Here is a 21,204-nt window from a genome sequence, read left to right on the forward strand (position 1 = left end):
TTCACGGCGTATACGTAGCTCCCCAAAACTGCTTTGCCTTGTCCAGTACACAACACGTTTATATTGTTTCATTTAGCTTTGAATATCCTTAGTTAATTTGTTTATTCGGACTAAATGCGTCTATTCCATTCGTGAGTAGAACAGCCGAATAATTAGGTCACGACCATTAGAATTCATCCTGACGCCGTGTACCCTCTTTCTTTATCGATGGGCTACTCGGAAACTGCCAGCAGGACACCGCCAGAACTACGTCTCCCTTCACGCTCCGCGGCTGGCATGCTGACGCACATTCTGTGCGCCGTGGAGTCTGTTTAAGGTTGCTGAAAAGCCGAGGTAGCTATGTCTCTGTTCCCGGCTTTTTCCGACAGTACAAATGACGGTCAGAAGCACGCAAGGAAAGGTGAGTGAGAGAGAAAGCCGTACCGTCTGGTGGGAGCTTGGGGACGGAAAGTCTGAGGTCGCAGAAGAGCGCATGTTTGAGAACCTCAAACAGGCAATCCAAATGTTTTCTGGGACTTGCAGTCCTTTTGTACCCCATTATAAAATCAGTACGCCAATAAAAAACACAGACTGAATTACCTATTCACGCTGTGGATTGGAAACGAAGATACCCCTTGAATTGTATGAAAAACAGACCATATCACTGGAGAAAGGGGTTAAAAATCCCTGAGACTTGTGAATCAAGGTAAGAGGATCCCAGGGATGCAGTTGACGGATTTATTTTTTTCATTTTGGGGGAAGGGGGCTATATTGTTGATACCTGGAGGCAAAAGACACATCCCAGAGAAAAGGATAGCTGTGGAGAGAAGGGGGTCCCGCAGAGCTGTATTTTTTTTCTATTGTCGCAACTGACAAGTTTAGCTTAGCTGTCATATGCGAGAAAGGACCATAGGGTCTTTTGGTCTTTATAATGCCATAACCTTCCTCTCACCTGACCTTATATTTGCCTACTAATCTACCACTTCGACTGCACTTTCTCTGGTGTTTCTTACAGAGACGACCAGACTTTAATTTACTGTATTATGCAGCGCTGTTAACTGTCACATAAGATAAACTGTATTTATTACATACATCTGTTAATTACTGTACACTATATTACTCCTATGCAATTTAAGATTTTTTAATTTTTTAGGTACAATCTATTTCTGTTATTCCCAGTGTTCTATGCCAAGCACTCGGACGCCTGGCAGCTCATAGTTTGCACTATATAAAATTAATTACACTTTGGGGCTGTTTAACTTTATTTTAAAGCCGACCCCAGTTCCGAACTTTCAATCTGCTAGCCCTACAAAGACTAATATGAAGTCTTGGAGGTAAGCAAAAATACTACTTTACATATAAGACACGAGGACGAAGTAAGTTTAAAATCAGAGCAGATACTGTTAAGTACATTTACAAGTACCAAAACAAGTCCTAACCACTAATAGTCGCTTAACATATACAAGTGTTGTGCTGTTTATACAGATGGGTATACCCAGGTGAGGAGAAAAATAACAAGAAATAAAAAACAGAACAAGAATAAGAAAAGGGTCCAGAGGAGAAAAGGGAAAGCCACGTCCTAGGATGTGACCGCATCAAGGAAACAGCCAGAGCTGTCGTGTATCAGGTCTTCTGTGGGGAATAGAGGGTCGGTCTTTATCTATGATCGTAAAAGTCTGCCTTATCATGGGCAGACACTCCATCCACTGCAGATGGATGCGCTTGGTTCGCAAGTAGGGAAAGTGAGGTACTTGAGTGCACACGATTTTCTCTAAGAAATGTTGGGTCTCTCTACTCACCCAGTATTTTTGTCAACTAGTGACATGGAATATGTAACTTCTTATGTATGGAGAAGGAAAGCTGGGTACTTGCAGAATGTGCAGATCGAAAGCTGCAAAATGCTATGCGTTTGGATTTATTGAAGATCTGGCTTGGTGATTCCCTGCGTATGCAAATATAAAAGAGAAGGAGTGACTTGAAATGTATTCACCCTATCATGCAAAGCAATTTGTTTTTAATCGGTGAAGAGCTAAAACACTTGGACTTTTATGTCTGCTCCTAACCTCTGGTAAAATTTACAGTTTAACGAGAGCGATGCTGACCTCTTTTGGTTGGTGAAATGACCATTGATTAAGTGTAAAGTAGTGAGTTGCAATTGAGAGAGAGAAATCGTTACAAGAGGCAAAATAAAGATCAATAAAAATGCACAGAAAAAGAAGAGCCAGCGGTCAAGAGACGTAGCAAATAGCAGACCTGGTCTTTAGATGAAGTCATGTCAGAACCCCCACAAATTGTTTTAATGGAGTCCTCAACTGAAAGTCTGACACCTGTGAACTTTCAGATAACAGGATAAAGAGAAGAGATGAAGCAGGAATTACAAAATCAGAATAATAACCATGAATTAACCACTGAAGATGTATAGTGGCCTTCAAGATCAGGCTCCACCATAACACGCTTAATATTGGAATAATCACAACCTTTTTCAGGGTGAATCCTCAAAGTCACTAAATTAAATGTGTAAAGTATTTATGCAGTACCAAAACAGTAATCAATTAAAAATACAAAACCATAAATATCCCAAACTGAATTAGAAAAATAGAATAAAATTTAATAAATACAATGACACCAAAATGACAAAAATCTAGTAAATGGAAACGGAAATATTACATTTTTAAAGTTTTGAGTAGAAATGGTACCAAAAAGCACAAAATGCCAATCCTAGTCAGTGGTCGTAGTAGACAGGGAACTAGGCACAGTTTGAGGCTGACCACAATGAAGCGCAGGTCCGAGACACCAACCAGTTTCGTCCTAGTCAAAGATTTTACCTTCTGACTTAGTCCTTTAAGTCCTAATCCATCACTGTAGTACACCTCTAAAACTCTCAGGAACCTCATGGAAGGCACTTGAATACTTCCAAGGTGTCGGGCAGAGGCCATCAGTAGAGTCCAGTTCAGTTCCAGTTGCCACTGGTGAGCTGGATGCTTAAAAAATAAGCCTCATGGAGCTTGTCTTTATGTAGCCACACAGGAGGTAGATGTTTTGATAATATAGCGAAGAACCTTGTAGCTGAGGAGATTTAAGAGTTGTATTATGTTTGACTTCCAAATCCTCTGCCCAACTTTAATTGTTCAGTATTATATAGTGCTTTGTCATCAGTAATTAGGATGTTCTTTTTGTATATGTGGGAATAATACTAATATCTCCCAGAGTGCCATTAGCATGTCTCCTGGCTTCCAGGAAGACAATTTCTGCACCCTCTTATTTCAGATATCTACTAGTTTGTAAATCCTGCCTCTTTAGCTTTGAGGCTCTACCTAAGCTTGTGTCCTGCTGTCCTGTACTTTCTCAGTTGAGTTCTATCAAAGATGAAAGTGCTAATAATGTTTCCATCTAATAGGGATACTGGGTGTTTGGTCTGTGATTAGAATGCATAAAAGGGAAGCCAAGGCCTAGCTAAGAGAAGTTGTGTATATTTCAGTTTGTGTACAGTACATCACTGTTGTAAAGTGCCCTTTTTTGGATGATCACCTGACTTTTTGCTGTCAGATGCTGTGGTTCTGGACCTGTTAGTGTACTGAGGCGTGCTAACCAGGCACCAATATCAGTGCTTTTTTCCCCTTGAATTGTATGTTGAATTGCATAGGCCAATTGGCAAGCACCTTGCTACCCCTGTAAGTCTACAATAGATGGTACCTAGGATACCCAGGAGAAGATTGGTGAAGGGGGTACCAAGGCTGCAGCATTGATTGTGCCACCCTGAGTGCCCCAACTAAAAGAGAGACTGCAGAGTTGCCATGTTAGCCTGCTGGAGCAGCCTGCAGCGCAAGTGAGACTCTACCTGAACCAGGTGCCGGCAGAGTCCCTGTTGCTGCCCTTAGCCAGGTCAGTCACCTCTAAGGTAGGACCCCCTCTAGCCCAGGGGGTAGGGTGCACTTTTGTATGAGTGAGGGCATATGTGCAGGAGCACAAATGCCCCCATGCTAGCATTTAAACTGCAATGCTGGCCAGAGTAACTGGCGGTCCATTGGAGGACATAGGCTGGCATCTGACCACTGCTCGGTTGTTCTGCTCTGCAATGGCCCAGCCGAATCCTGTTGTGTTTGGTATCAAACACAGTACTGTTTAACCCTGAGCATGATGCCCATGTTTAGGGTTAAAAAGCAGATGCCCAGGTGGATCCCTTAGTGGGTGCTCTCTAAGTTACTAAGTCCTGTACTGTTTTGGCGGGCTCTCAACAGGCTGCTGCTGCCACAGACAACAGTCTGACTTCCTGCCAGTGGTGCTAGCACCTTGGCAGGATGTAAGACAAAGAGCCCCAGCAGGAAGGAGGTCATACCTCCTCCTTCCCACGCTGGCTAGTGAGATTAGCCTCAGAGTGGTGAGCCTAAGTCTTCCCCTGCCTTTGATGTACTGAGAGCTGTTCCCCCTGCAGAGGACAAAGACATTCACCCCGCACAAACTGGGGAGGCCGGGAAATTAGCTTTGTAGGAGGCGTGCACCTCCCTCAAACTAGCTACACCTTTGAGGTGGGCTAGGAGGTCTGCATAGCCAAGGAAGGGTTCTGCAATCCTGACAGACCCTAAGAATAGTGGTTTCTCAGTAGAAAGTGACAGACTCCCCACAGGACTTTTTTCACTGCAGGGGCGGACTAGCCGCAGGCACAGTAGCACATTGCCCACTGTCCTCACACCCTTAAATGCCCCCTAAACCAGGACTTAAGGGCTCCCCTGGCACCAGAAATTAGATCTTACCTGGACAAGAAGAAAGGAGCACAAAGGGATGTCTGCACCAACAATAAAACCTGGACTCCAGGCCAAGCGCAAAGAAGACGACACAGTGTGACCGACGTGTGCTAGAGGTGAAAACATGTTGGTCCCGACCAGAAGGACCCCCGTGGACACCAAAACCCCACGGAAGACTCCCCTGACTGGTAGCACCGGTTCCCTGTAAATTGCAGGAGCAAAGAAATGCTGAGATCGAAGAACTGCGACCCAATGGGTTCTGAGTGCCTGAGCCTAAAGAAACTCAGAGACCAGCATCTAAGGAGTGGAAGTGAGACCCGTACCAAGTTTCAAGCCTCTACTCCTCGCTAAACAACCTTCAACCGTCAGAAAGCCCATGTACCACCCTTGCAGCTACCAAGGCTTGTCTGTTGCCTGCACAGAAACCGATGGCCACACGACGTTCACCGTTGAAGGACGTGACTTTGACTGGAGCAGCAAAGCATCTTTGGCATGACCAGCCCACTGACTGACCTCTAGGAACTACCTCTGCACCCGGAGCCACCGGACAAGGTGGTAAAGTTCCAAGCATCGATTCCTGGCCACCCAAAGACCTCTACATCCTAAGGGTAGATTGTGAGTCCACCCCCAAGTTCAGTTTTGTAATGATGTGCAAACCTCCAAGCCACTGTGGATCGTTCAGCACCAAGGATAACCAAGTTACTGCTGCAAGCGGACTCCCTGGGCAAGGTAACCAAAGTCTGACTATTTAATCTTGGTCTAGGTCCCAGGAGAACCTTAAGTTCCCGTGGGTACGTTGGAACTCGCCTTACAAGTGCCTGAGTGCACAGTGCTATTTTCCCTATTTACTTCAATGGAAGCCCTTAAAATCAACAAAGTACTGTATTTTCTAAAGACTTAAAAATTCACTACTCAGGTTGTACAGAAGCTACAAAGTTTGTTTTGGTGTCTAACTTAAGATTAAAATCAAATCTATTTTTCTAAATTGGTGTCTGATTTCTTTCGAGTTATGTCATTTACTCATCCTCCTTATTGGTAATGTGAAATTATTTACACATGTTCCTCTAAGTAGCCTGACTGCTCTTTGCCACACTACCAGGACTGAGCTAGGGTTTGCTGAGAGTGAATATGAGGTCCATTACTGGGTATTGTATTGGTATTCCATGGCAAGACTATCTAGTCGTACCAAATAATACCTTCACCTTGCTACATTGATATTACAGCGGTGCAGATCTTGAACTTATGTTTCACCTTACCACTGAGAGATAAGTATATTTTTTGAGTAAACAAGAAATCCTCATCTGTCTTTTAGACTAAAAAAAAGTATGTTTTTTGATTTTGTTATAAAAAGCAAGGTAAAGGGAATTGATAAGGCCCTGTGTTACATCCCATTCCAGAAGGCCATAAAAGTTGCAAAATAATTCTCAAAGAAGCTAAGGTAGTTAGGTAAAAAAAGTTTTCAAAAGTTAAAAAAGTTCCCAACTCCTTAGGTAAACCAGTGCACATTGGATAGGATCCTGAGCCTCTATCATCCCATCCTCTGGATCAGTGATCTTAGGGGAATCCGCTTTAAAACTACTGCCAAGAGAGGAGACCTTGTAGAGGCCCTCACCTCTTTTGAAGGGGAAAGAAAGAAAGAAAGAAAGAAGAGGCATCCTCCTCAGAGCCAGAGACTGTAAGAGAGGAGGAGAAAACCTTAGTCCCAGTAAGTGAAGGGGAAGGTGGAGAGGACCTTGCCCTTCTCTCCTTCCCTAGACGCCCTCTCCAGTGGGAAGTGTAATAAGTCACTCTAGTAACCTCCCCCACTGGTAGGAGTAGGATCCTTGATGACAAGCTTCAGCAGCTCTCACTGGAGGAGAAGAGACTTGAACTTGAGGAAAGGATAATAGCTTTAGAAGAGAAAAGGGCCAGATTAGGACTAGTTCCCAGAGGTGGTGGCAGCAAAGTAAGTAAGGAAAGTGAGGGTTCTTGTGACCCTAAGCTCCCCAAAGGGATTTTCCAGCATATAGTGCAGGAGATGACATAGCCAAATGATTTGCAACATTTGAGGAGATGTTGCAGAATGAGGAAGGTTCATCTACAGCACTGGGGCTCTCTACTTTGGGAGTTATTCCCAGCTAAGGGCGGAGATAGACTTCTGACCCTACCTGAGGAAGAGGCTGAGTCCTATCCCCATATAAATGTGACACTCATTGAAGGGTGTGGACTCGCCACATAGTAGTACAGAGTCAGGTTTAGGGATTTACGAAAGGGACAGGACTAGACTTGAGTGGACTTTGTAGACTCCTCAGTCAAAGATCTAGAGGGCTGGATAAAGGGAAAATAAAGTTGACACTTATGAAGGGCTATATGCAGTCTTTTGATGAAAGAGCATATTCTGGCTAATTGTTACATAGAGAAATTGCGACAGCATCTGGTAGATTCTGAGTTGTCGTCTCCCAGAGAGCTGGGAAAGATTGCTGACAAGTGTGTTAGGTCCAGGGTAACCCAGACCAAATCCCAAGGTGGAAGTGACTCCAAGAAGCTTGCACATACGTCTGAGCAGGGGTAGGGGAATAGCACTGGCAATAGTAAAAAGGCAGAGTCCTCACCAGGCCCCCAAAAGAACTCCAAGGATGGTGAGCCCTAAGACTCTTCCTAGACCAAAAGAAAAGGGTATCAGTGTAAGAACTGGGATCCCAAGAAGGCTGGGACATGATTTGACTGGTCCGCCAGGGCATAAGAGAGGTGATTCAGTTTGCACCAAGAAGTCCCCCACTGAGGGGCAATCCAAGGGCATTGTTAGTTTTAGGTTGGGAGTAGCAGTGTGCTCTGGAGAGGCCAGAGATTACACTGAGGCTACCTTGGTTTCCCTGGGTGGGGTGGGCATTGAACCCTTGCCTGTCTTACCTTCCAATTTGGCTAAAGTACAGACGGTGGCAAAGAATCAATTGTACGGAGTTAGAGGCTCTGAGGGATACAGGTATCAGTGTCACTATGGTGACAGCCAACCTGGTGTCCCCAGACCAGATGATCCCAGGGGAGAACTACTTTATTAGCAACGCTGGCAATGAGATTAGGCCACATCCAATGGCTTTGGTGAACCTAGAGTGGAGAGGAGTAACTGGACCAAAGAAGGTGGCTGTGTCTCCTGCCATCCCAGTAGAATGTCTTTTGGGTAATGATCTGGATACTTCTGCCTGGGCCGAAGTTGAGAAGAAGGGCCATGCAGAAATTCTGGGTCTCCCTGGGTGGGTGTGTGTCACTACAAGGTCACAGGCTGCACGGCAGGGAAAAGATAAGGAACTGGAGCCTGAAACTATGGCCCAGCACCTTAAGAGCAAGAGGAAGGTCAAGAGTACTGCTGACCCAGCCCCTACATCCACACAGGATCAGAGGAGAATTCACTCCAGAGTGAGGCCCTGATGCCTGAGGAGGGAACTGCAACTGAGGAAGTCTGGGCTGACCTGGCAGAGCTACTCAGTGCATGGGGGAGCCTTCAGGGAAAAGCTTAGCAAGGAGCAAAGAGGTTGCTCTACTCTTGACAGCCTCAGGCAGCAAGCTGCCAGGCATGAACAAGGAAAATCAGTGGTACTCACATAGTCTATTGAGAGGGTGGCTCCCTGTTCATTGAGGCCAGGGACCCCAAACCAGGAACAGACAGGAGAGTGGTTGTCCCCCAGATGTACAGAGACTTCATCCTCACTTTGACTCATGATATTCCACTGGCTGGACATCTGGGACAGTTAAGGACTTGGGACCGGTTAGTGGCCCCTTTTTACTGGCCTCAAATGTCTGAGAGAGTAAAGGAGTTTTGTGGCTCCTGTGTGACCTGCCAGGTCAGTGGCAAGACAGGCTCTCAGCCAAAGGCTCCCTTAATCCCATTACCTGTGGTTGATACTCCCTTTCAGAGGATAGGGATTGACATGGTTGGTCCCCTTGACCTACCCACTGCATCTGAAAACAGGTTTATTCTAGTGCAGATGGGCCATGCCACCTGGAATCCAGAGGCAATCCCACTTAGGATTGCCAATGCACCTCCAGTAGGCAAGGCCCTACTGGGTATCTTTCCTAAAGAAATGGTCTCTGGTAGAGAGCCACATTTCATGTCTGCATACCTAAAAGCTATGTGGGATGAACGTGGTGTGACTTGGAAGTTCATCCCCCCCCATAACTCCCAGACCAATGGCTTAGTTGACTAATGGCTTAGTTGGAAGGTTCAACAAGACCATTAAGGGCATGATCATGGGACTCCCAGAGAAACTCAGAAGGAGGTGGGATGTCCTCTTGCCATGCCTCCTATTTGCATACAGAGAGGTTCCTCAGAAGGGAGTTGGATTCAGCCCCTCTGAACTTCTGTTTGGGTACCCTGTAAGGGGTCCTCTGAGTCTTGTGAATGAGGGATAGGAAAGGCCTCTCAAGCAACCTAAGCAAGACATAGTGGACTATGTACTAGGCCTGCGTTCTCACATGGCAGAGTACGTAAAAAAGGAAAACAAGAATCTTCGGGCTAGCCAGGAGCTTGTAAAGCACGGGTATGATTAGAAGGCAGTCCTAGTTGAGTATCAACCTGGCCAGCTGGTGTGGAAGTTTGCGCCTGCGGCTCCCAAGGCCCTTCCGGACAGATGGACTGGGCCCTAGCCCACTGTGAAAAAAAAAGGGGAAGTCATCTACTTGGCTGATTTAGGAACCCCCAGGATCCTCCGAGTGATTCATGTGAGTCGCCTAAAACCACACCAGGTCAGGGCTGACAAGACCATGCTGTTGGTTGCAGAAGGTGGAGAGTGAGCTACTCCCAGACCTTTTATCATCCAACTTACAAGATGGTACAGTGGAGGGTGTTGAGCTGTCAGCTACCCTCACTGCACAACAGCAGGCTGACTGTAGACAGGTTCTCAGTCAGTTTGCAGAGCTCTTTTCCTAAACCCCTAGACAGACAGCATGGTGTACCCACGTTGTGCACACCCATGACAGCCTCCCTGTCAAGACTGTCTGACCAAGTTAAGGTTTGCATCAAGACAAAGGGCAAGACGATGCTAGAGCTAGGGGTGATTGAACCCTCTGATAGTCCCTGGGCCTGTCCAGTGGCACTAGTCTCCAAGCTGCACTCAAAAGGTGTGAAACCTGAGATGAGGTTTTATGTGGATTTTAGGGGGTTGAATGCAGTCACAAAAATTGATGCACACCTCATTCACAGAGCAGATGAGCTTATTGATAAGCTAGGGGCAACCAAATTCCTAAGTACCTTTGACTTAACCTTAGGGTACCGGCAAGTTGGACTGACCCAGGGAGCAAAGGAGAGGTCTGATTCTCCACTCCTTGGGCCACTTTCAGTTTAAAGTGATGACTTTTGGCTTGAAGAGTCCACCTGCCACTTTTCAGAGGTTGGTGAATCGAGTTCTCTCTGGCTTGGAAGACTTTAGTGCAGCTTACTTAGATGACATAGCTGTCTTTAACTCCACCTGGCAGGATCACCAGGCCCACCTCAGAGAAGGTTTACAGGCCCTGCAGCAGGCAGACCAGACTATCAAGGCCAGTAAATGCCAGATAGTGCGGAGTTCTGTTGCCTACTTGGGCCACCTGGCAGGTGGAGGCCAAGTTAGACCTCTCCAGGCCAAAATCCAGACCATTCTGGACTGGCAGCCTCCCATAGCCCAGACCCAGGTCAGAGCCTTCTTAGGCATGACCGGGTACCACAGGAGGCTTGTGAAAGAGTATGGAACCATTGGGGCCCCTCTCATTGAGTTAACCTCTAAGAAACAACCCAGGAAAGTCATTTGGACAGCAGTCTGACAGAATTCCTTTGATGCTTTGAAAGCAGCCATGTGTTCAGCACCTGCCCTACAAGCACCTGATTATGGGAAACAATTAATTGTCCAGACAGACGCTTCTGAACTAGGGATTGGGGCAGTGTCATCATAGACCAACAATAAGGGTCCGGATCAGCCAGTAGCTTTTATTAGCCGGAGTCTCCTTCCCAGAGAGCAGCGTTGGAGTGCCATTGCGAAGGAAGCCCTTGCTGTGGTTTGGTCCATGAAGAAGCTGAGACCATGCTTGTTTGGGACTCTCTTCAAGGCCCAAACCGACCACAGGCCTCTCAGGTGGTTAATGCAGATAAGAGGAGAGAACCGCAAATTGTTGAGGTGGTCCATTTTCCTAAAGGGGATGGATTGTGTAGTGGAACACAGACCAGGGACTGACCATGCCAATGCAGATGCCTTTCCAGGTCCTTCCACTTATAAAATGAGGACTACCAGAAGGGAGGTTAGTGCTCATCCCCTTTCGTCTGGAGGGTTGGGTTCATGTTGTAAAGTGCCCCTTTTGTATGGTCACCCACCCCTACCTCTTGCTGTCAGATGCTGTGTTTTCTTACCTGTTAGTGCACTGAGGCCTGCTAACCAGGCCCTAGCACGAATGCTCATCCCCTTAGATTGTATGTTGAATTGCGTAGACCAATTGGTAAGCACCTTACCACCTTTGTAAGTCCCCAGTAAATGGTACCCAGGTCAAGGGTGGTAAAGGGAGTACCAGGGCTGCACCCCTGATTGTGCCACCCTGAGTACCTTAAGTAAAAGAGAGACTGCAGATCTGCCTTGTCAGCCTGCCCAAGCAGCCTGCTGCTCGAGTGAAAACTCTACCCACACCAGGCGCAGGCAGAGTCTCTGTTACTGTCCATGGCCAGGTCAGTCACTCCTAAGGTAGGCCCCCTCTAGCCCAGGGCCAGGGTGTACTGTTCCATGAGTGAGGGCATATGTGCAGGAGCCACATGCCTCCATGCTGGCATTTAAACTGCATTGCTGGCCAGAGTAACAGGTGGTCCATTGGATAACATGACCACTGCTCAGCTGTCCAGCTCTGCAGTGACCTGGCCGAATCCTGTCACATTTGGTGTCAAACACTGTGCTTTTTAACCCTGAACATGATGCCATGTTTAGGATAAAAAAAAACAGATGTGTGCACCTCCCTCAATCTAGTCACACCTTTGAGGTGGGCTAGGAGGTTCTGCTCAACCAAGGAGGGGTTCTGCCATCTTGGCAGGCCCTAAGTATAGTGGGTTCTGGGTAGAACGTGACGTACTTTCCACAGGAAGGTTGTCACTGCAGGGGTTGGCTAGCCGCAAGGACAGTAGCCCATTGGCCACTCTCCCTCACACCCTTAAACTCCCCTAAACTAGGATTTAAGGGGCTCCCCTGGCACCAGAACTTAGATTTTACCTGGACAAGAAAAAAGAAGCACAAAGAGATGTCTGCAATAGGACCTGGACTCCAGTCCCAGTGCAAAGAAGAGGACACAGAGTGACTTAAGGAGACCAGTACTGGGACAGAGTGCACGACGTGTGTAAGAAGTGAAGACTTGTTGGTCCCGACCATAGGGACCCACGTGGACACCGAAACCCTTAAGAAGGCTCCCCTGACTGGTGGCACCAGTCCCCTGTAAATTGCATGAGTAAAGAAGTGCTGAGATATCGAAGAACTGTGACCTGACGGGCTCTGAGTGCCTGAGCCCAAAGAATCTCAGTGTCCAGCATCTATGGGGTGGGAGTGAGGCCCCTGCCAAGTTTCCAGCCTCTTCTCCCCACCAAATGAGCTCCAGGTGCCAGAAAGCCTGTGGACCACCCTTGCAGCTACCAAGTCTTGTCTGTTGCCTGCACAGAAACTGATAGCCACACAACATTCACCAACTCCAGGGCACCCCCTCCCTGCATAGAGACTGACGTCACCAGCGATCCCTCTCCTGTGGGACTGCTGCCTATAGGACAGGACTTTGACTGGAGCAGCAAAGCCTCTTTGGCACGACCAGCCTGGTGATTGACAGCTTGGAGCTACCTCTGCACCCGTAGCCACTGGACAAGTTGGTGAAGATCCAAGCTTCAATTCCTGGTCCCCAGAAGACCTCTACATCCGAAGGGTGAAATGTGAGTCCACGCCCAATTCAATTTTTGCAACTGAGTGCAAAACGCAACTGCCACTGTAAACTGTTCAGCACCAAGGACAGCCAAGTCACTTCTGCAACCAGACTCCCTGGGCAAGGTAACACAATTCTGATTGTTGACTAACTGTCTACGTCCCCACAGAACCTTAAGTCCCCGTGGATTCGTCGTAACTCACCCTACAAGGGCCCGAGTGTACACTGCTATTTTCCCCATTGACTTCAATGAAAGCCCTTCAAATCTACAAAGTACTGTATTTTCTAAAGACTTAAAAATTCACAACTCCGGTTGTACAGAAGCTACAAAGTTCGTTTTGGTGACTAAATTGAGATTAAAATCGAATCTGTTTTTCTAAATTGATGTCGGATTTCTGTCCAGTCGTGTCATTTACTTATCGTCCATGTTGGTTATGTGAAATGCTTTACATATCTTCCTCTAAGTAGCCTTACTGCTCTTTGCCACACTACCAGGACTGAGCTAGGGTTTGCTTAGAGTGAATGCTAGGTCCACTAATGGGTATTGTGTTTGGTATTTCATGGTAAGACTACGTAGTCATACCATATAATACCTTCAGCTTGATACAATCACAGTTACCAAACCTTAAAAAAAAAAAGTTGTAAGTGCATAGCCGGAGTTGTGACTGTAAATTAATACATAACACTTTGATAATATTTAAAGATCTTAGATTTGTCGTGGAAATGAAGGTCGAAATTTAAAAACCCAGATTCAGCATAGTATAATAAATTAGTAATTCAACAAAATATTAGTGATAAATTTGGGACCTCTGGTGACAGTTTGTTCTGTTTGTGATTAACCCTTTCGCTGCCAGGCCTTTTCCCCCTCCTGTGACAAGCCTTTTTTTGGCTATTTGGGGCAGTATGCGCTTAGGCCCCAATATCTTTTTGCCCACATACACAACCCACGCCAAATTTGTGTTCTTTTTTCCCAACGTCCTAGGGATTCTTGTGATACCCAAAGTTTGTGGTTTCCCCTGGAGGAGACCAAGAAATTAGCCAAAATACAGCAGAAATTTAGTTTTTCTCAAAAAAATGGGGGAAAAAAGTCTGCAGAAGAAGGCTTGTGGTTTTTTTCCCTGAAAATAGAATCAACAAAAGGTTTGCAGAGCTAAAATCACCATCTTCCCAGCTTTCAGGAACAGGCAGACTTGAATCAGAAAACCACATTTTTCAACACACTTTTGGCATTTTACTGGGACATACCCCATTTTTATAATTTGTTTGTGCTTTTAGCCTCCTTCCATTTAGTGACAGAAATGGGTGTGAAAACAATGCTGGATTCCGGACAGCTAAACGTTTCTGAAAAGTAAAGACCATTCTGAATCCAGCAAAGGGTAATTTGTGTAGATCCTAAAAGGTTTTCCTACAGAAAATAACAGCTGAAATTAAAATTGAAATCGAGGCGGAAAAAACAGCTATTTTTCTCCACGTTTTACTCTGTAACTTTTTCCTGGGATGTCAGATTTTCAGAAGCAATATACTGTTACGTCTGCTGGACTCTTCTGGCTGCGGGGATATATAGGGCTTGTAGGTTCATAAAGAACCCTTAGGTACCTGGAGCCAATAAAGGAGCTGCACCTTGCAATGGATTTTCATTGTATACCGGGTATACAGCAATTCATTTGGTGAAATATAAAGAGTGAAAAATAAGTATGCAGGAAATCTTTGTATTTCCAAAATGGGCACAGATAAGGTATTGAGAAGCAGTGGTATTTGCACAACTCTGAATTCCGGGGTCCCCATACTAGCATGTGAATTTCAGGGCATTTCTGTAATGGACATCTTTTTTACAAACTGTCTTACATTTGGAAGGAACAAATTTAGAGAAAGACAAGGCACAATAACACTTGTTCTGCTATTCTGTTTTCTTCCCAAGTCTCCCGATAAAAATGGTAACTCACTTGTGTGGGTAGGCCTAATGCCCGCAACAGGAAACGCAACATGGACGCTTCACATTTTTACATTAAAATCTGATGTGTTTTTTTAAAAGTGCCTAGCTGTGGATTTTGGCCTCTAGCTCAGCCGGCACCTAGGGAAACCTACCAAACGTGCATTTTTGAAAACTAGACATCTAGGGGAATCTAGTATGGGGTGACTTGTGGGACTCGCAACAGGTTCTGTTACCCAGGATCCTTTGCAAACCTCAAAATTTGGCAAAAAAACACTTTTTCCTCACATTTCGGTGATAGAAACAACTGGAATCTGAGAGGAGCCACAAATGTCTTTCCACGCAGCGTTCCCCCAGGTTGCCCGATAAAAATGGTTCCTCACTTGTGTGGGTAGGCCTGGTGTCCGCGACAGGAAATGCCCCAAAACACAACATGGACACGTCACATTTTCCCAGTGAAATCGGACCTGTTTTTTGCAAAGTGCCTAGCTGTGGATTTTGGCCTCTAGCTCATCCGGCACCTAGGGAAACCTTGCAAGCCTATATATTTTTGAAAACTAGACACCTAGGGGAATGCAGAATGGGGTGACTTGTGGTGCTCTCGCCAGGTTATGTTACCCAGAATCCTTTGCAAACCTCAAAACTTGGCCAAAAAAAAACACTTTTTCCTCACATTTCAGTGATAGAAAGATCTGGAATCTGAGAGGAGCCACAAACTTCCTTCCACGTAGCGTTCCCTCAGGTCTCCCGATAAAAATGGTACCTCACTTGTGTGGGTAGACCTAATGTCTGCGACAGGGAAGGACCCAAAGCACAACATGGACCCATCAAAATTATCTGTCACAAAATGACCTGTTTTTGCAAGGGGGCACCTGCATTTTTGGTCCTGGGCTCGGCAGCCATCTAGGGAAACCTACCAAACCCAGACATTTCTGAAAACCAGACACCCGGGGGAGTCCAGGGAGGTGTGGCTTGTGTGGATCCTCCAATGTTTTCTTGCCCATAGTCCCCTACAAACCTTAAATTTAGCTACAAAAATCACATTTCCCTCATATTTCTGTGTAGGATCAGCACGCTGTCACAAATTTCGTACCACCCAGTGTTCCCCTCAGTCTCCCAATAAAAATTATACCACACTTGTGTCGGTGCGCAAAGCAGAGTCAGCCTAAAAACGTATTAAAAAACCTACGCTTATGAACTCGCTTTGTTGTCCCCTCAGTCTCGACAGGTTTTTGGCCCTTCCCATTTACAGACACTTGAGCCACCCACACAAGTAAGGTATCATTTTTATCGGGAGACCGAGGGGCCCATACACCTTGGGGTCTGCAGATACTTCCAAGGTATGTGTGTCGTACAACAGAACATCGTCATCTTCATCATCTCTTAACTGGGATATATGAATAGAAGGAGGCCCAGATTTAGAAACCTCTCAGGTGGGAGGACCACATTTTATAGAAACGTCTTTAGAGGACCTAGAGGGGGTCACAGAATGTTTTCTGCCCTTTGTAGAAGGACCTTCATTAGAAGAAGAAAATATTTTTGAAATAGAGGCTTCTAAGTTCTTAGAAACATCCAGCAGAAACACAGAAACAGCATGCTGAACAGTCTTTGATAAAAGACTTTAACTTTTCCTTAAAAATCTGAGATTCTTCCTCCTCAGATATTTTAAATAACAAGAAGTATCATAAAAATCTATTTAAAATCTAATAAATAACTATAATCCTGGAATAAATAATTTAATAACTAACTGACAGAATAAGAAGTCCAAACTAGTTAATAAATGGGTAAATTCAAGAGGGTACAGCTGTGAGGGAAGGGGGTGTGTATTTGGCCAAGAGAAGGGCAACCAGAGTGAACAGAAAGCCTGAGTAAGGATGGAGTGTGCAAGAAAATCACACCCGGGCTCCACTGAATAGCTCCGCGTTGGAATCTAAGGTCAGAGCTGACGAGGGAGCATGCTTGAAGCCGGGAAGGAAGCAGAGAAGAAGCAAAAAGGAGGCCTGAGGAAGAAGTTTGTGTTGCACGTCCTCTAACAGCAAAATAAAGACCATTATGCGACCCAATCGGAAGTCAGAACATAAAGGAAGCACACAACACAGAGTGCGCGGAGGGGATATATTGTACATTAATAGAGTAAGAACAAGATTGAGCTTATAACCAAATGCACAAGAATAAGAATGTCTATAACAAGAGAGATCTGAAAAGGTACTTATCTTGACTACGAGGAGCAAGAAAATAGGACTTGTTGTTCGCAGTCCACATAATTACTGGTTTACTCGATGTCGTATTGGCTGTTCCCATTGCGATGTCATTTAGTAGTTCCAATGTTTTTTTTCTTTTTCTGGGAAACGTAGTTTTTGCTGGGCTGCTGTTTTAATAAGGCGAGGAAAGACTGCATAATATGAGCCTCCAGTCTTGTAAAAAAATTAGCCTGCTGAACAATCTCAACCAAAAATTCATCGTCCATAAGCAACTCAAAAAAATGTGTAGGTAAAAAATGTTCAGTATTCACACTACACCCTGTTGCACCAGTATAGGCCGGCAACGCCGGTTGCACCATGTTTGGGCCAACCCAGAGTTCAGATCTTCCAATGGGAAGCCTTTCTGCCCCAGGCTGCTGCAATGTCGGCACATCAGTGTCTTCCTCTAAAACAGGCACTTAATCCACACTGAAAGTGGCTTCATCATCAGATGATTCCTCTTTGACAGAAAATTCACTGCCAGAATCTTGCACTTCCTCTTCTGCCTCAGATGCAGAGTCAATCTCATGATCATGGCCTGAGGAAGATTAAAAAAGCATACCAGTAACCTGCTGAGTGGTCATCCTGCAGCATGCCACGATCCTTCCTAATAAATCTAGCTTGACAAATACATCACCCACCAATGTTGTGTAAAATAAGTAATAAGCAAAGTGTGGCTTTATCACAAGGATCTATATACTCAAAAACAATACCACTAACCTGCCAGAGACAACTAGAGTCACCTGCACCTACTCTGCAGACACAGCAAGCACCAATGATATCCCACTAAAAAGGGAAAACAAAATCAAATTACACACAAAACAACACAGTGCACAAATCCATGGAGAATTTCACACACAATAAAAGATAAGCTAAATATGCCGCTATTATTACACTATGTAGAAAAAACTCATCCATGCATGACAATGATATTCATTGAAGTAAACAGTACAAAATGTTGTTCTTACCAAACACAAGCACTACGCAAACTGCAGATCTACCACTGCCAAAATGGCAAGCAGGAGTCGCAGCAGAGAAAAACAAAAGCGTTGCACTAGAATAAAAAGGAGAAATAAACATTACGATCCAAAATGCAAATAATGCGCCAGGCCACACAAACCAAGCTGGGGGGCAGATGGGCCTACAACCATGGCCAAAACATTCACCCACTAAAGCTGGGTGAGCCTTGCCCCAGGGGCCACTCCTCACAACAGCAACATAGTGAATAATACATCCCTGGTGTCTAGTGGTTTCTGGGGGCAGATGGGGCTAAAAAACAAAAAAAACGCTGATATGCCCGAAGGGGGTCAGAAATGGGAAAAATATGGGCCCCCAAATAGGTGCCGCCCTTGCACAAGGGCCAGCTCTGGTGTCTAGTGGTTTCTACCACGAATAGGGGCAGATGGGCCTGAACAAAAGAACCTGATCTACTCTCAAGGGGGGCAGAAATGGCCTAAATATATGCCCCCTAAAGGGAGTGACCCTTGATCAAGGGGCCACTCCCCAAAATTGCCAACATTTATATTTCCCTGGTGGCCTAGTGGTTTCTGCCCCCACTTGAGGGCAGATCGGCCTAACAAAATAGCTAATTTGCCCCCACAAGGGGCAGAAATGGTCTAAATATATGCGCCCCTAAAGGGAGTGACCCATGCCCAAAGGGCCGCTCCCTAAAATTGCCAAACGTTTGTATTCCCTGGTGTCTAGTGGGTTCTCCCTTGGAGGAAGATCAGCCTAAAAAAAGGTCCGCTCTTCCCACAGGAGGGGGCAGAAATGGCCCATGTATATGCCCCTAAAGGGAGCCGCCCTTGCTTAAGGGGACTGCTCCCCAAAATCACCAAAATGTAGAATTCCCAGGTGGCCTAGTGCTTTCTGTCCCTTTTGGGGTGGATCGGCCTAAAAAAATGGCCGATCTGTCCCATAGGGGGGCCTTAATGGCCAAAATAAATGCCCCCAAAGGGGAGTGACCCTTCATTGAGACTTCCTATATTGCTGACCGTGGGCCAGCCAGCTGGCTTTTTCAAACATTTTGTGTGTTTTAGATGGAAAGTAGATTACAGGTGTTACAGGGTGTTCTAGATATAAAACTTTTCTTTCTTATTTGATGATATTAACTACCTGTTTCATTACTGTCTTGTTGAGTTTAGCTTGCAAGTAGATAGTTTGGTTTCCTGGTAGCCTGTTTTAACAATTCCTATCATTAAGAGGTCTGCACCCTTTTTCATAATTATGTTATTTTCCCCTTATCAGAGGACTTAACAATGAAATTATCCTGACACAACCTATCATAGTATTCGATTCCGGTTTAGTGAGATTGTTTTAAGCTTTGCTCATGTACTGGTAAATATCTGTGACATATTACTGCAATCAATCCATCCTACTCTTTCAAAAGCAGCAATATGAGCATCCTCTCTCTGTGATAAAATCATAATTTGCATCCAAGAACTTATTTAGCCGTTATTTGCTCATTCCATCTTTCCTCAAGTACTGCATTAGATGCATGCTGTGCTTCATTAGTGTTTACAAGTGTTCCTTTATGGTGCTTATTCTGGGCGGGATCCTTCAGTTCTTATTGGCGCTTTTTTTTCCAGCAAAATGTTTTTTAAGTGAAGTTTGCGAGTGATCTTGAGTGGATCTGAACTGTAGTTAGATCAATATTCACCCTTACATTTGATTACTCCCATTTAAACAAATGATGTATTTTTTTCTGTTGTAAATAGGACACCGTGTCCACAGACCACTGGGAACACGATGCCTACTGTTGGTAAATGTGACACTTTGAAAAGGGAGAAAATGTGTATGATGAGGTTTATGGAATCGATACCAACATAAAGTTAACTGTTTAATTTTCTTCAATTTCAAAGTGTTGCCTTTAGACACAACAGGCGTCTTGCTCCAAGTGGCTGTTAGACAAAGTGATGAAAAATTCGACCATAATTTCAAGGGGGAGACATTTACAGTGCAGAAAAATGTTCCATATTATGAACATGTGTGCTGAACATCTTGCTGCACTTTAAATTTCTCCCATTCCTGAGCTAACCATACACATATATGCCATTCATATGCACACATGTTTATTCATCCCCAAAGACCATGCTCTCGCTGACCCACATGGCAGCCCTGTTATAGTGCCCCTCCTTAAAGTATTTTGTTCAAACCATAGTATCTGGCTCTATGGACATTAGGCTTATAGTCAATGAAGCTGGGTGTGTCTGGTAACAATATATGAATTGCTGGCTGTTAATTGGCTCACAATTTTAACTGATCAGAAGTAGCTCTCACTACAGAAAAGTTGGGACTCCCCTTTTTGTAACATGTTGGAAGCAGTAACAAAGCCAGCTATAAGGAGAGCAGGGTCAGAAGTCACAAGGACAGAGGGTAGGAGGGAGCTTGCAAAGGCAACATGGAAGGACATGTCAAGAGGGTGGAGGGAGGTTGCAAAGGCAACACGGAATGACATGTAGGTTATTCAGCAAAAACACAACTAAAAAATGTATACAATGAACATGCGGAGTCTAAAAATAAAATTACTCTACCATACTAAAGTTGGAGAAGGAGCAAGAATTAAATACTTGCAAACGGATGCAATATTATAGAGTGTTTTCTCACAGATGCAGTATGATGAAGTGTTTCCTCGTAAAGAAAAAAAATAGGGCAGCTGTCAGTGTCTGAGCAACGGAATGATACTCTGTGGGAACAAAAGCAGTACTTTGACTATGCTCCATTAGAGTGACAGAGACTCAAAGGGGAAATAAAACCAGCACATGCTAACCAAAGAAAAGCATGAACATTAGAGAAATGATAAATCCAGTCAGTGGTAAGCAATGGGCGAGCTTTAAGCCCCCTTTTAATCTAACAGAATGTGTTACTAGCGGTAGCACATGCGCTGTCTCCGATGAGAGCTAAAAATGTGACCTAGAAAAATGCAAACACTTGTGCTGCTTGTTGTGGTGATCTTAGCACAGCAACCCTTTGTTTGTTTAGTTAAAAGGAAAATATATGCTTTCTTGCACAACACTTTCTTCCCATTTACCCACCAAAATCTCAACATTCTGCTGTATTATGGCTATTTTTCTCAGTTCTCTCCAGGGCAATCAACACCCTGGTTACCTTTATAATCCCTAAGATGTGGGGAAAACCAACGCAAACTTGGCCTGGGTGCCCTTTGTGAAAAAAGAAGTCATGAAGCGTGAAATGCCATGAACACTGAAAAAAGGTTTAGCACTGAGTGTGGAAAATCCTCCGTATTTAATGGGAGTTAAAGTGAATTAAGTCTTAAATTGCCTGTGCATTAGAGAATTTGTGAGTGAAAGACAGGATTAGTAGTTGGGATACCTTTATCAGCAGCCTCCCAAAGCTACTGTCTGTTCTGCAGCAGGATTTCTGAATGAGTAAAATGGAAATCCTGTATGCACAGGAAAACACAGATTGT

At 44.9% G+C, this 21,204-nt stretch overlaps 1 protein-coding gene across 1 annotated transcript in view; it reads left to right on the forward strand.

The window, feature by feature from the left end:
* The first annotated feature begins 288 nt into the window (after window positions 1-288).
* The window catches only part of NRDE2 (NRDE-2, necessary for RNA interference, domain containing), a 156,561-nt gene continuing 135,645 nt past the window's right edge, over window positions 289-21,204 (forward strand). Inside the window, exon 1 of the mRNA XM_069208189.1 lies at window positions 289-400. Coding sequence (XP_069064290.1) covers window positions 340-400 — 61 coding nt within the window. The 5' untranslated portion in view covers window positions 289-339. The remainder of the gene's footprint in view (window positions 401-21,204) is intronic.

Source organism: Pleurodeles waltl, chromosome 9 (assembly GCF_031143425.1).
Source record: "Pleurodeles waltl isolate 20211129_DDA chromosome 9, aPleWal1.hap1.20221129, whole genome shotgun sequence".
Classification (NCBI taxonomy): domain Eukaryota; kingdom Metazoa; phylum Chordata; class Amphibia; order Caudata; family Salamandridae; genus Pleurodeles; species Pleurodeles waltl.